At 42.7% G+C, this 14,951-nt stretch overlaps 1 protein-coding gene across 1 annotated transcript in view; it reads left to right on the top strand.

Annotated features, from left to right (window-relative positions):
• Positions 1-14,951, top strand: part of LOC130609954 (alpha-2-macroglobulin-like) — a 41,422-nt gene that overhangs the window by 3,449 nt on the left and 23,022 nt on the right. The window contains exons 2-13 of the mRNA XM_057429452.1: positions 2,369-2,552; positions 3,401-3,557; positions 4,346-4,398; positions 5,107-5,127; positions 7,784-7,952; positions 9,860-9,944; positions 10,633-10,756; positions 11,443-11,557; positions 11,694-11,803; positions 12,678-12,839; positions 13,104-13,331; positions 14,635-14,698. Of these exons, the coding sequence (XP_057285435.1) occupies positions 2,369-2,552; positions 3,401-3,557; positions 4,346-4,398; positions 5,107-5,127; positions 7,784-7,952; positions 9,860-9,944; positions 10,633-10,756; positions 11,443-11,557; positions 11,694-11,803; positions 12,678-12,839; positions 13,104-13,331; positions 14,635-14,698 (1,472 nt within the window). The remainder of the gene's footprint in view (positions 1-2,368; positions 2,553-3,400; positions 3,558-4,345; positions 4,399-5,106; positions 5,128-7,783; positions 7,953-9,859; positions 9,945-10,632; positions 10,757-11,442; positions 11,558-11,693; positions 11,804-12,677; positions 12,840-13,103; positions 13,332-14,634; positions 14,699-14,951) is intronic.

The raw sequence follows: 14,951 nt of genomic DNA, 5'->3' as shown, positions 1-14,951 counted from the left end.
GGCAAGTGGGAATTAACAGCTTCTTTTGATGGCCTGAACTTGGCTGGGCATGCAGGTAAGGCTCTAATTATCCAACTGGGTTATATCCAGTTGGCAACTGCTGGATGCTTTTCATCCTCACAAAGGGAAGAACAGTCTGCTGCTGTCTATTACCTGATACAGCCTAGGCATACTGCCCTTCTTGGACTCAGGAGCTCAAGAGCCATGGACTGTCCACACCAGAATCGTGTATTTGGATTTTACAGCAACTGGTAGCTTGAAGTTTCTCAGTTTAAATTTGTACATTAGCAAAAATGTTTCTGCTCCCTTCTGTAAGACATCTGTTTAGTATTTTCACGTGGTGGTGTTTACTACACATGTTGTCATGGGTGATTAACAAACCATATTTTCTTCTGTGCACATCATGACTTTATGTCTTTCTGATGTGACTTTTTCCAAGCTGAAGTATTAATCTATGCAGTGCCTTCTTTTATGAAAAACATTCCAGATTTCATATTATCACAGCCATCTTTTGCTGAATATTTTCTTCTAAATCCATTTTTTAAACGCATGACATATGTGAGATGTGGAAGTACCTTACAATTATACAATGGCAAAACAGTGCATTCTGGTTTGTCCTCTTTTCCTTTCTGAATGCTTCCCTACAGTCCATTTGTTACTAACTGAGAATTTTGCAAGAGTGATATGCAGTACTCATGTCTAAGTGGTAATAGCCCACTTACTGATACAGCGTATACACGATACTATATACACTGCTGGGCTAAATTTTTTCATAGAAAAAAAATCATAGAATCATAGAATGGTTTGGGTTGGAAAGGACCTTAAGATCATTCAATCCCAACCCCCCTGCCATGGGCGGGGACGCCTCACACTAGACCATGTTGCCCAAGGCTCTGTCCAACTTGGCCTTGAACACTGCCAGGGATGGAGCATTTACCACTTCTTTGGGCAACCTGTGCCAGTGCCTCACCACCCTAACAGTAAAGAACTTCTTCCTTATATATAACCTGAACTCCCCTGTTTCAGTTTAAACCCATTACCGCTTGTCCTATTGCTCCAGTACCTGATGAAGAGTCCCTCCCCAGCATCCCTATAGGCCCCCTTCAGATACTGGAAGGCTGCTATGACGTCTCCATGCAGCCTTCTCTTCTCCAGGCTGAACAGCCCCAACTTCCTCAGCCTGTCTTCATACAGGAGGTGCTCCAGTCCCCTGATCATCCTCGTGGCCTCCTCTGGAATTGTTCCAACAGTTCCATGTCCTTTTTATGTTGAGGACACAGTGCTGCAAGTGGGGTCTCATGAGAGCAGAGTAGAGGGACAGGATCACCTCCTTTGACCTGCTGGTCACACTTTTTCTTCCTCTATAGAATATTATCTATTGATTATATTCCCACAGTGAAGTTTATTTGCCATTTTTGCTGCACAGGCCCACCATATGACAAAACTTTTCACAAATCTGTAGGTCAGTTTCCACAAATACAGAAGTTGTCCAGTTCCCCTGGACAATTATGAGAAAATTGTATTTCCCACATCATTTAGAAGTCTACTGAAAAACAGGGGTCCCAGCACAGCCTCCAGAAATTTTCACTGGTTTTGTTTCTGATCTTTTAACCTTTGATAAAAGTTAAATGTTGTTCTGCTCTTTTTAACACTTTGTTTCTGATCTTTTAACCAATTAATTGAAGACAGAATTAATACTTTGATTTATTAGTAAAAACTAGTAACATTATCCAGTTTATTGTATACCAGCTTGGTTTAAGGGGCTTTTGTGAGGGGCCTTTGTTGAAAGCTCTTTGAAGATGCAAGTACACTTGTGTTACAATAAGCCACTGCTCTCTGAAATCCTTTGTGTGCTCATCTTAATAAGGTCCCAGACTGCAAGCACACACATTTTTGCTCAGCGTGAAAAGGATTTGGAAACCTGGATAGGCAAAGACAGGAGCAACCAGACAAGTGGGTGGTTTTTCTCAACCCTAAACCTGCTGAATTTTCAGCCTCTTTTAGCTAATGCTTTTGAGTCTCAATAGGAGATTGTGGGATATACAAAAATAACGAACAGCCTGGAACCTTTCACACCATCCTTACTCCCTGCTGTGAAGCTGAACAAAACATGCTTTGTAAAGGGCTCTCTATTAGCATAGAAATTATTCCTTCCACTGCAAGCATTTTCCTGCTTTAAAGCTAATTAGTTAGGCAGTTTAATATGTATAAACCCAAAATAAAATGAATGCTTATGTGTACATGCACTGCAATTCATAGGTAATAGATTAAGCATGCTGGTTTGCTAAATTCTTTTCACTTAATACTGTTTCCTTAAAACTGTTTCACATTTCTGATCCTCTTGATTCTTGTTTCCCTCTCTTCCTAGGCAGTATATGGTGCTACTGCCCTTTCTGATACACACGGATGCTCCTGAGAAAGTCTGTGTTCAGCTGACCCACCTGAATGAGTCTGTGACACTGAGTGCCACACTTGAGTATCAAGGGGAAAACAGGAGCTTGATTGATGACGTGGTGTCAGAGAAGGATGTATTCACCTGCATCCCTTTCTCTGTGAGTATCTCATCCTTGTGGAATGATCCCTTTCGTGGCATAGTGTATCTAAACAGTCCTGAAATGAGAAACAAGACATACTGCAATCAGAAACTTCTAATATAAGCCAAACAAAAAAAATGAATTTGACTTGGAAAATTAACTATGGTAGTCTTATGAGGAATATTTATCCACCATTATCAGATGCTGTGTCCCACATGATATTTCTGTGCATTCAGGGCTTAGAGAATTTTTTGGGGATCCTTCATCCTAGAATCTCAACAGACAGAACATACCCCATATTTGTTTGATCTGTGTAAACCTCAGAGGAAAAATAGTGAAGGGTAATAAGAACCATAGAAGCTGGGGAATGGTTAAAGATAGTGAGGTCCATGAGGTCATTTGTCTTCTTCTGGAGCTTATTCATGATTTTTTCCTGCAGGCGGCTGGTTGGTGAGTAATACAACCAACTGGCCCATTGCCTAAATAATGAATCTGGGTTGATTTCCGTTTTGATAAATTGTAAGATGCAACAAGATCAGATTCAATATTTCTCTAAGGAAAGTATATAAATGAAGGAAGGGAAAAGGTTTCTAGTACTGGAAGCAGAGGAAGAAGCAGCATGGAGAAAACTCAAGGAAATGGAGATCTACCGTTGCAAAAAATCCTGAAAGGAAAATTATTTTCTTGAGACAGAGGAGACAGGCTCTCCAAGTTCATATCAGAAAATCATGTTTTTCTCTTGCTTCTAGCACTGAGCCTTTGGTGTCTGTTTAGACAACTTCCATACCTAGCTAATACACTGTCTTTCAAAGGGTCAGTGAAATGGAGCGAATCGGTAAAGCAGTTATCCTCTTCATTTTCCTTAGCTTCCAAAATCCAATAGCCCATCAGTCACGTTTGTCACCGTAACAGTGAAGGGCACAACACTGCAGTTCAAGAGCCGCAAGTCGGTGCTGGTCAAGAATTCTGAGAGCTTGGTCTTCGTCCAGACAGACAAACCTATCTACAAGCCTGGACAGACAGGTATGGGGAATTGGGTTGGTGCTGACTCTGATGGCAGAAAATCTTACAGGCTTCATTTCCTAGAGGCCCCATACTTTTATTATAGTTTTCAGACTTCCTGGGGGGAGTTAAAGCACTCAGTAAATCTTATTTCTGTCAGCTTAGATCTAGGGCATGTGGGACTTTTGCCATTCCTATTCTATATATAAGGAAGAAGTTCTTTACTGTGAAGGTAGTGAGGCACTGGCACAAGCTGCCCAAAGAAGTGGTAAATGCTCCATCCCTGGCAGTGTTCTAGGCAAGGCTGGACAGAGCCTTGGGTGACATGGTTTGGTGTGAGGCGTCCCTGCCTATGACAGAGGGGTTGGAGCTAGATGATCTTAAGGTCCTTTCTAACCCTAACTATTCTATGATTCGATGATTCTATGATCCTCCACCCTCCAGGCACAGCATCTCAGCCAGATCTAGGAACAGTCTCTGATTTATTCTACACTACTAGAGGCACAAATCTGGGATGACTTAAAAGCATAGTCTCCCTTGGCTGCACCTGAATCAGCAAATCAGGACAGGCCCTCACAAATGACAATTCAGGTCAGCCAAGATGCGATTATCCTTCTAAATTTATCTGCCTCTCACCATCTGTAAGAGAAGGAGCCTGAAGTAATTGCTTCTATTACTTGGACATCTCGGTTCAGCCCCTGTTGATCTATGGAATGAATCTGAGCTATAAATCATTGAAAAAGTGAGATTTCCTGGTAATCACTACAAATCTAACAGTAGAATTTCCTTCTTTTCTGTTGCACCCTTAGTTCTATTTCGGATCGTCTCTCTGGACAAAGATTTCCACCCGCTGAATGAGAAGGTAGAGCCATAATTCCTCACTGTTAGCCAGGATGTTTAATTCCCAATTAACACTATCGCTATCATCATCCAGAACCAATGAAGACAGCCTCTAAAGCATATGATCCTTTCTTGATCACACCATCCTTGACCCATTCCGTATCATATCCTGGATGCACTCCACCTGTCTCTTGACTGAGAAACATATGCCATTTTTCAAAGGAATATAGGTTTTCAAAACCAGATTTGCAAAGGAATGTATATGGCTAAGCATGTAGGCAGGGATCTCCTTACGAAAATAAATAGGTGGGACAAGTTTCCATTGAAAGTGACAAATGTGCAGTAATTTCTGCCAGTGGATGCACCCACATCCTTAGAGGCAAAGAAAGCAGTATGACAAAAACTGGTTCAAAAGAAGTGGTCAGGGGTGTAAATCCACCTTTTAGCATATGTGGTAATCAGTTCCTCATGCAGACAAGTTCTTTGAAAATTCTAACTTCATCTCATGTTCATACTGTGGTGAGACAAAAAGTTGGGGCTCTTAAATATTAAAGAAGAGATTCCCTTAACCATCACGAACTAATGAAAGAGAACAAATACGGAAAAGGAAGGACACAATGGACATTTTGGAAGGTTGTTCTACTGCCCCTAGGTCTGAATCTGGAAATGTCTTCCATCCATGTATGACTAATGTTTCTAACACTGATTTTATTTTGTTCTTTCCCCACAGTTTCCATTTGTCTATGTTCAGGTGAGTGAGTAACTACATGTCTATTATTCCAGCAGAATACACAGGCACAGAGGTAGTAGTCTCCAGCAGTAGCATTTTCAGGCTGAGGTGCAAAGGAAAAGACATGGGCACATGACCTTTTTCGTTGTGCAACAGCAGGCTGAGTAGTCGGGTATCAAAGTAAGTTCCACCAATGGTTCTTTGACTGGGGAATGTGCTGTAGGAACAAAAGAGTTAATCAGTGCAAGCTATGCTGTGGACAGAATTACACTTGCATACAGGTTGTACCAGAATGGCTTACTCCTCTTCCCAAAGAGAACTAAGATTTTGTGTCTGCCAGCTGTGGCTGTTTAACACAGAACTGTGTTAAACAAATGAGCAAAAATAAGGGAACAAAATTCTGTAAGTGGAGGTTCCCTGTCTTCCCAAGCATCACGTTTTTGTCTGGTTTGTTTGGGAGTTTTTAACTGTTGAACTTCAGTGACAGATAAAAGTTAACAGGGAGGATGTTTCTGTGGGACACACACAGGCTATGCTCCTCTTTTCTATCCTATGCTCCTCCTTTCTATCCTATGCTCCTCCTATCAGAGTGCTGTCACTCTTCCTCTTAGCAAACTTCCACAACAGAGCTGCAGATCTGATGGGCCACCAATGGTCTGTGACTATTTTGAGAAAGAAGAGAGCAATGTGGTGTGGGATACAAGGCGGAGGAGAGCATCAGAACTACCTTCTGCTGAGGCTCTCTCATGTGGTTGCCAGACAGGTCCGTTCCCTTTCAGTGAGGTGATACTTGACTGAGTAGAGGGATTTTATGAAAGGAGCAAGAAGAAATAAATATGCACTCCTCCAGAAATCCCACATGCCTTTGCTTAAGAAGCTGAATAATTTCATAATCCTTTTTTTGTCTCAGTACCGCAAAAGGCTACAATTTTAAATCATTAGGAAGGCCACCTTGTGTTTTCAGCTCCAGCCTGTAATGCATGGTGTTTGTCCATGCTGCTTAAGCTGGTTCATGAAGGACTTTTCCTCCATCCTCACCATCATCTCTCCCTTAGTGCTCCTTCTCAGTCCAACACTGCCCTTTGGCTTTTACAGATGTCTGCAAGGCAGTCTTGTAGAGTGGGAAACTCATCTGGCAGTACACGCACCATATTTCTCTAGGGTATTTTTCCTTCAGCCAGATCAGATCTGCCAGTGCAGTTTACCACATTCTTGCAAGAAATTTGGACTGCCCAAAGGAAAGGGCGGCAGGAGTGAAGAAAGGTGAGAGCTTAAAGTCAGCAGTGCTAAGGAAAGGAAAGTTCATCAGTCCATACCCTTAATGTCAGTAATTGATTGTAGTCAGCCACAAAGGTAGAAGTCAGTGTGAGTCTATTATTTCTGAGCTATTACCTTGACCCATTGTTTCTGTCATTAAAAAAGAAAATCACAAAAACCTTTCTGAGGAAAACCAAACAAACTTTCAGGCCTTCCCTACAAATACGTCACAGAAATGGCAACAAGTTCACAAGCCCAGCTGTAAATATTTTCTTGAATTCCTCTTCCAAGGAAGTCAGTGCTGTCCCTCACAGTAAGCATGTAAGTATCATCACATTTCAACCCCTTTTCAGCAGGGTTGAAATGTGATGATAAAGAGAATTTTGTCAGGTCAGCAGAGTGGGATGCATTTTACTGACTGTGCACCTCCTGGGTTACTTCTTAGGAAGAAGAATGCCTCTTCTACCCCCTGACAAGTGACCTCCAATGAGGGGATGTCATTCACAACCCTTTTCCTCTAAGCCCTAAAATAAAATCTCAGTGCAGTAAATGCACACAGTCCCATACCTTGAGTCACATATCTATCTAGAGTAAATAGAATCTTGGTGACAGCCAAGATAGAATGCAAAGAGCAGGCAGAGAATGAAAGACTGTAAACATTAACAATTCCTGCTAAGGAGCCAGGAAAAGGTGCATCAAACTTTGCAGCACCACTGTGCTGGTCCAGTAACTTCTACAAGAAATTTGGAGCTGAGCTGATGAATTTGGAGCATAGCCAAATTAGCAGAGCTCATCATGGTTCGTGGTGAGCAGTATTCAGCTGTAGTAGTGATAAGACTTCAGCTCCAGCATTAGGAGCAGGGAGAAACAAGAAGGTAGAGCCCATATGTGGGATACTTTCCTCTGTTCCTGTCCCCACTCCATCCCAAGCTTTGGACTCCTCCATATTTCTCAGTCCCATGAATAGATCAGGTGTCTCATTCAGCAGATTATGCACTGGTTCTCAGCCAGTCTCTGTTCCAGGCATGGGAAAAAAAAAAAAAAAAGAGCAGGCTGTATAGCAAGTGAAGGAGACTGAAACTTCCCTCTTTTCTCCCTATGCTCCATTTATTCCCTATGCTGTGCATCTCTCATCTTTTTACCTTGCCTTGCCAGCCCTTCCCAGCTTCCTGGCTTCATCCTTCATAAGCATGCAGGTATAGCTGAGGGGTAGACAACCCAGAACCTCCAGGGTTAAAAAGCTTTCTTCCATGCCAGTTATGCAGAACTGACAGGTAAGCACTCACAGATCCTCACAGATTATGGAATAATTACAGCTAGGCATTTCCCAACCAGGATATATATGTACACTGGGCATTCCACTGCTGTCCCTGGGAGCCTCCTGTACTGTCTTGTGACCTTGAGTTATCCTAACCTGCAGGATCCCCAGAGGAACCGTGTCTACCAGTGGCAAGAGGTGGAGCTAGAGACTGGCCTTACACAGCTCTCCTTCCCCCTTACCTCGGACCCCATCCAAGGCTCCTACAAAATAGTTGTGCAGAAGAGCTTCTCGGCCCATGTGGAGCACTCCTTCAGGGTAGAGGAATATGGTAAGGAGATGAGATATGGGCTGCAAGCAGGACTGACAGCAATGCCTTATACTGTAACCTCTCAATTTGGGATTTGCTGGTAATGGCATGGAGAAGGGAAGGACTGAATACACAGGCAATGGTGTTCAGAGGGGCTGGCCCTGGCGGTTCTGAGTATCAGAGGTGGTTGCTCTTTTTATGGCATCTCTGCAACCTGCCTGAGGTTGTATTTGCTCCTAGTGCTCTTGGGAGTACAGGGTCCAATAGGCTTCCTGTGCAGGGCTTATACCACCAATTTCAGTTGACTCTGTTTTAGTAATTTTTCAGTCCAGCAGCTTGTTGCAAGCACCACTAGATACAGAGTAAGAAATGACAGTATTTTGGTGACCCTGTTTTGCCCCTCTCATCATCTACATCAGTTCTGTTTCTCCACTTGCAGTCCTCTGTCTTTTTCCTCTTCTCCCTTGTTTCTGCAAAAGCTTGGAAAACATGTTTGGTAGAAAACTTCAGTTTGAAGAAGAGCACTCCACAGATGTTACAAGAGGATGCAAACAGACTGGTAGTAGAGGCTGAGTAAGGAGAAATGTGCTGCCCCAGGGAGCATTCTAACCCCAATTTCTATAATAAAACTTCTCAGGTATTTGTAGAAGTGTATTCAGGCTAGGCTCTGTGTTGGAGGAGACTGCTTAGCCTGTGCTCTGCTGTCCCAGTCTCCCCCCCAGCTGTACATGGAGCCCTAATGACCCAGTGCATTGCTCAGAACCTGCTGTTTCTGGAATACACAGGGTTCAAACCAAAGAAGATTGTCACTGAAATCCATGGGGCTGTCTTATTTGGCTTTACATCAGGCTTGGTGGCTAATATGAACATGGTGAATAACTTGAACACAAACCTGCTTATTATAGGCTTCAGCCTGCCATGCTGACAGATGGGCTGTGCCTCCTCTCACAAAGATCATTCTGAACATCCCCCAGAATCAAAGATGTATGTCACTTTCTTAGCTTTAAACTAACCTAATTGTTCTTTAGTTTGTTCTTCAGTCTTATTCCCATGAATCTCCCCTGTTGCTAGTTCCGTTACAGCCTTTCAAGGAAATGTGCCCTGGGGTTGAAACATGGTGCCTTGCCTCCCATCCTAAAGGCAAATGTATGGCTAAACTGCATAACCCAGGGTTGTTTTCCAGTTCCTGGACCTGGTTGTGTACCCCCTCTGCTCTTATTTCCTTGCACTGTAAAAAAAATCTATCAGATTCACCATCTGGAAGCAGGCCATTGAATGCCTCAGTCCGGTCCTAGACTTGAGTAGTTGGGGGATTAGGTTTGCAGGATGCAGTGTAGGAGAAGGAATGTAATTTAATACTCAGGAGCAAAATATGTCTTTTCCTTGCCACCCTTTATATTAGGCTTTATTTCTGACTTAACCCTTTGAAAATAAAAACCTGAGAGTCTGTGTCTAGATTCACAAGAACGGTGTGGATGCGGAGGACAGCTTCACATGCTACATATTACTGAGCCTAACAGTAACAGTTACTGTTGGGATCTCCAGAACAGTAACAACCAACCAAGTGAAAAAATGGTTCAAGCTGTTTCCATGTGGTAAACTACAAAGGCGGTGAATGTGCTGCAAATTATGGACACAATACACAGGACCATTGTGTCCTGAATGGGCATATGTAAGAGATCTACACAGCTGTCTGAGATCACATGAGCATGTGCTGCAAATAAGAGAAGGTAAGGACTACAACACTCTTTAATTCCCTTTAAACGCAAACAGTGGTGAAGGCTAAGAAAACCTAGTGAAGGGGTAGCAGGGCTGTGCTGAAGACCCCAGGAAGGTGATGGTTCATGTTAAGATGATCCTGGCTCTGTGTTTGGGTTGCTTGTGTGGCTCTCCTTCACTATTCTCATATCAGACTTTCTCCCATCTAGTGCTGCCTAAGTACGAGGTCTTGGTGAAGCTGCCCAAGATGATCACTCTTAAGGACAAGGAGCTTCCAGTGTCCGTCTGTGGTCTGTGAGTCACAAGAGTCACAGTCTTCATCACTTATCCTTCACTCCTCCTTTATGCTGAGGTCTGAAGGACAGCTGGGGAAGGGTTTTCATGCTTTTCCCAGACATCCCATGCAGCTTTGTTCCACTGTATTAATCCTGAGCCTGATACTTGGCCTGAACAATCAAAGTGAAAGGTCTTCTCTGGGTTTCTGGAAAGATGATGCCAAACAAATCTGCAGCTCTCTCATATCAGTTTGCTGTCTTTTTCTGTCTTTGCATTTCTTCAGTTAGAGATTGTCTACCAACCCTGAACCCTCAAATACTCCGAGATGTCAGATCAGACATCATTTAAACAGGTGGTACAAACCCAGTGTTCTCATTTTTAACTCATAAATTGTTCCTCCAGAGCCCCTGGTTGGTTTTCTACTTCTTCAGTGAGCCCTCAGCAGTTTGTGATACAGGGATGCTCCTGGCTGAAGTAATATTCTACAATGTTTTCCTGCATTGCTGCAGAGAGCTCCCACCTGGAGCAGGTTCTAATAGATAATGGAAGAATCTCAACATGGAAATTATGGAAATGTAGTCACTAGAATCATTCAAATATCACATTAGTCAGCCTTCAAAAGGAAATACTAGGAAGTCATCCACAAAGGTCTTTTGGGAGATGTGTCTGAGTGTGACTCTGACTGATTAACACTTTGTCATTACAGTTACACTTATGGAAAACCTGTTCCTGGCTTGGTCAATGTCCAAGTGTGCCGGAAATTCTCCCGTTCTGCTTCAAATTGTTATGGAAAAGAAGCAGAAGCTGTGTGTGAAGAATTCACTAGGCAGGTGAGTCCCAGTATTAAAATGAAGGGGTCTTTCTTTTGGATAACAGACATTGTTGTCTAAAGGAGGCCAAATCTGTAACTGGTGGGAAAGAGCAGGACATCAGAGGTAGTATTCTGTCTGGGGAAAAGTAGATGTTCTTAGAGGAGGGCATTCTTAAGAGTTGAGTCATTAAACTGGAAAAAAAACCGATGAAGAAAACCCCACAGCTGAAACCCTAACCCCATTGAAGCTAAAGACAAATCTCCACTTAGCACCTGTGAGGTCCCTGATATGGATCCCCAAACTGAAAAAAGAATCTGTGAGAGAATACTGCAACTGTGGGAGGGACTGGCAGGGAGCACGAGCAAAGAGGATGAGGAGAAAGCAAGAAGGTGGTATTGTAGATGGGTTAAAGACAGGAGAAAGGAGAAACACAAAGAACTAAAGTAGGAGGGGGTTAACAAGGAAACCAGTGCATTCCTTGTAGAACTGAGTGTCAAGTACTTCAGAGAATACAGAAAATGTGTGGATGAAACACTACGAAACAGGCTGTAAACAATTTCTGATCTTGGAGACAACCCTAGAACCTAAGGCTGGGATTTCCTGAACAAAAGTTAAGCATGTGAACTTTGGAGTATCTGTTCCTGTCCCACAAGGCACCAGATCTGTCCAAAGAATTCCAATTTTCTCTCCAATCCCCTGTTTAGGCAGATGCTCGTGGGTGTATTTCTGGTGTAGTAAGAACCAAGATATTTCAACTCCAACGCCGGGGATATGAGATGAGCATTGAGGTACAAGGCAAGATCACAGAAGATGGGACAGGTATGTATCACATAGGGATGGCAAAGTGATGGCAGACCATAAAAGGGGAGGGCCTGGCAAAGATAAGGAAGGTGGAGTGACCTGCCTATAAATGCTGCTATTCATAATAACCCCTCTTTACTGTGCTCTGTCTCAGGAATAGAGATGACTGGAACAGGCTCCTGTGGAATCACACCCATCATGAGCAAAATCAGCTTTGACCTTCTGGACTCTCAGTATAGACCAGGGATCCCAATCTTTGGGAGGGTAGGGAACTTACACAACCCTGGACAATGAGTGGCAAAGCAAACTCACAAATGCACAATCACCTCAGATGGAATAGCAGTGTGTGCAGATGACATGGTCCACTTTGCAGAGGAATTGCTGAGAATTTGGGCACTCTTAACAGACACATGGCCTTGAGCCTCCTGGCAGTAAGCCTAGTAAAGACTAGAAGGGCCATTGTTCTAACACATGAGAATAACATCAGAGAGGGGCAAACATGGGCTATTCCACAAGGGAACGTAATCCAGGTGCAAAGGGTGACCACAACACAGGTAGACGCAGTGACCTCATCCACAATGGCACAGTCCCACAGCTCCCAAGCAGGCTAAACAGAGTTGAAGAGGTGTGAGTAACAAGTTCCACCAACAGTCCAGTGACCACCAGACAGTGTGAGGTGATGAGTCAGGGCTGAGCTCAACCAAGGAAGTCCAAGTAACCAGATGGGAACAACAGGAGAAAGAGTGTAGGGTATCGGTCTACCTCCAATGTAGCTTTAGTGAAGGACTGGGGCAAGGCACAAGCCTGAATTCAAAGTTCCTGAACCAAGAGGAAGATGATATGTGGTGGAGGTCCCAAATGAGCTTGGCCAGGGGAATTAAAAACTACTGAGGAACTTAGAGCCCAGACACATAAATTCCTTGGACCAATAAGATTGTTTTACTGAGAATTTTCTCAGTTGCTGCCTCTGGCAACGCAGCGCTCACCTCAGACATTTCCACATTCATGTCTTCTGTTCTTCTCTGCAAAGAAATATCCTGCCTGGCAAGCAAGAAAAGAAGGAAGAGGCAGAGGCTTTAGGACTTGGGAATTGTTTGGTGTTTTTAGTCTAAAACCTGAAGTTTGGTTTTGCTGTTAGGTGAAGCTGGTAGATGGCACTGATGCTCCAATTGCCAATGAAACCATCATGATTTCTGTGGATGGAGACAGGTACAAAGGGAATTACACTACAGATGAGCAGGGACAATCCTGGTTTTCCATAGACACTACCACCTTCACGCAAGCCTCCCTGGAAATCCGAGTGAGTGGCAGAGACGGGGCAGGGGGACTGGGGTAAGACTATGCCTTTCTGATCAGCTGGGGAAATACTTTCTCTCTTTCTGCTAATCGGAAAATATAGCAAGTTTCTTTGCATGTCACCTCTCTTCTCTCTGTCTCCTGTGCATGTTCTCTACCTTTGTCTTAGAATGGGAAATATAAAACATACCCATAGTTTTCCTGTGGATTTTCATGTGACTTGTTACATGGTTTTTGTCAGACATAAACGTTTATTCTTCTTTATCAGGCTGATCATAAACCTGAGCTGAACTGCTATGACAGCGACTGGATCACACCTTTATATGAGCATGCCATGCGTAGAATAAGTCGGTTTTACTCCCCCAGCAAGAGTTTCCTCAAAATTGAGCCAAAGCCTGAGACATTAGGTTGTGGCTCCCCCACGGAGATCCAAGTGCATTACATCTTCACACCAGAGGCCATAGGAGAGCAGAAGAAAATTACCATTTACTATTTGGTAAGAATTATTTGTTCTTACTTTGACCTATGGCTACAGAGAGCATAACGACAGATACAGCTATCAGCACTGCTATATGGTCGTCGGTCCTTAGCCACTGATGATAGAAAGTGTGACCTGTGGCAGGGGGGTTTAAGCACTTTTCCGTAATGTTTCTCGTGTTGTCTTCAATGTACAGACATGGTTAGGGTGTACATGTTTTATTAAGAACATAAGAGAGACATAATGTTGGTGGAGAGAGCACAGTCTTGGGCACAGCCATCCAAGGCTTATTTCATAATACTTCATTCCCATTTTTCCCAACTCCAAATTCTGGTCCATATATGGTCACAGCCCAGAAACCAGCAGCCTACAACAAAGTAAAAGATGAGGAGGAGGTCGACTGTCTCATACCCAGTTTTGTCCCTTGGTAGACATCTGACTACTGAAACTAAAGCAACAGCTCTAACTACCGTAACAGAAAAGCCCAATGAGCTTAGAGCGTAGGTTGTATGTCAGACAATGATGGAAAGTTTGGAATACTACGGTAATTGGAACAGGCTATAATGTGCTGTCACTGAGAACTGTGAATTGGTTCATTTTGAGGGGCAGAAAAGAGACATTAATTCATCTGTGACCAATGATCTGTCAATTCACTTGGGAGAACAGGAAGAACCAGGTGAATATTCAAATAGAATTTCTTTTCCTCCTAAGTTTGTTTTTCTGGTTATCCCCTTTAATGACTCTAGCAGAAGAGATGAGAGCAGCCTTGAAGAGCTAGAAGAAATCAGTGGAACAGACCCTCCTGTTCTGATGGATTGTACAGAACATCGGGGACAGTGCTTAGACTGACATTACAGAAAAAAAAGAGAACAGAACATGTGTTAGAGATGTTCATATGCTTATTTTCAAGACTGCTAACAAGAAATTGAAGCACAAGATTCCTGTTTATCCCTATAGCCTGGGAAAGCTGGTTTTAAGAATATATTTATAAGGCATGCAACAAAATAGTGAGGGAACTTATATTTTCATAGGTGTGGATCCTACATCTTGAAATTAAAATATGGAATAGATATCCTATGTGGAAAGTAATTGTAAAGCCAGCTCTGACCAATGAGGAAACACTGGTCCTCCTAGGGGTGAATATTTTTGCCTCCAAAGACACAGTAAATTCCAGTCTGGCACTTGCTTAGTATTTTCTTGATTTTGTTCACAGTTAGCAGCACTATTCATATTCACACTCTACAGTTAACCTAGTGCATGTCCATTTTTCTTCCCTTTAACACCAGTAGCAAAATTACAGAAAGGTTTCTCTGTCACACAGGTGATGGCCAAGGGAGGCATTATATTAGCAGATACCTATGATCTGGCTGTGAATCCTGGAAATGGTGAGCAGAACTTTGCATTTTAGCATCTTTGATGAGAATTTTGGGGGTTTTATAAAAGTATTTCATGTTTGAACTGAAATGCATTCTCAGAATTAAATCTTTTAAATTAAGTGGCTTGGGTTAGATTTGTTTTCTGAGTTCTGTAAGGTCCTATGTTTTTGAGAAGAAAATTTTAGAAAATTCAACAAAAAATCTGCATAATATTTTGATTATTTTTTCAAATATCTTTTAAAATATTCAAATAATTTCTTTT

Source organism: Pezoporus wallicus, unplaced genomic scaffold, assembly GCF_028554395.1.
Source record: "Pezoporus wallicus isolate ANWC-B61680 ecotype Strahan unplaced genomic scaffold, APGP_CSIRO_Pwel_v1 scaffold_3294, whole genome shotgun sequence".
In the NCBI taxonomy this organism is placed as follows: Eukaryota; Metazoa; Chordata; class Aves; order Psittaciformes; family Psittacidae; genus Pezoporus; species Pezoporus wallicus.
Note: the sequence above shows the minus strand (reverse complement) of the source record. Positions and strands in the feature narration are given on the sequence as shown.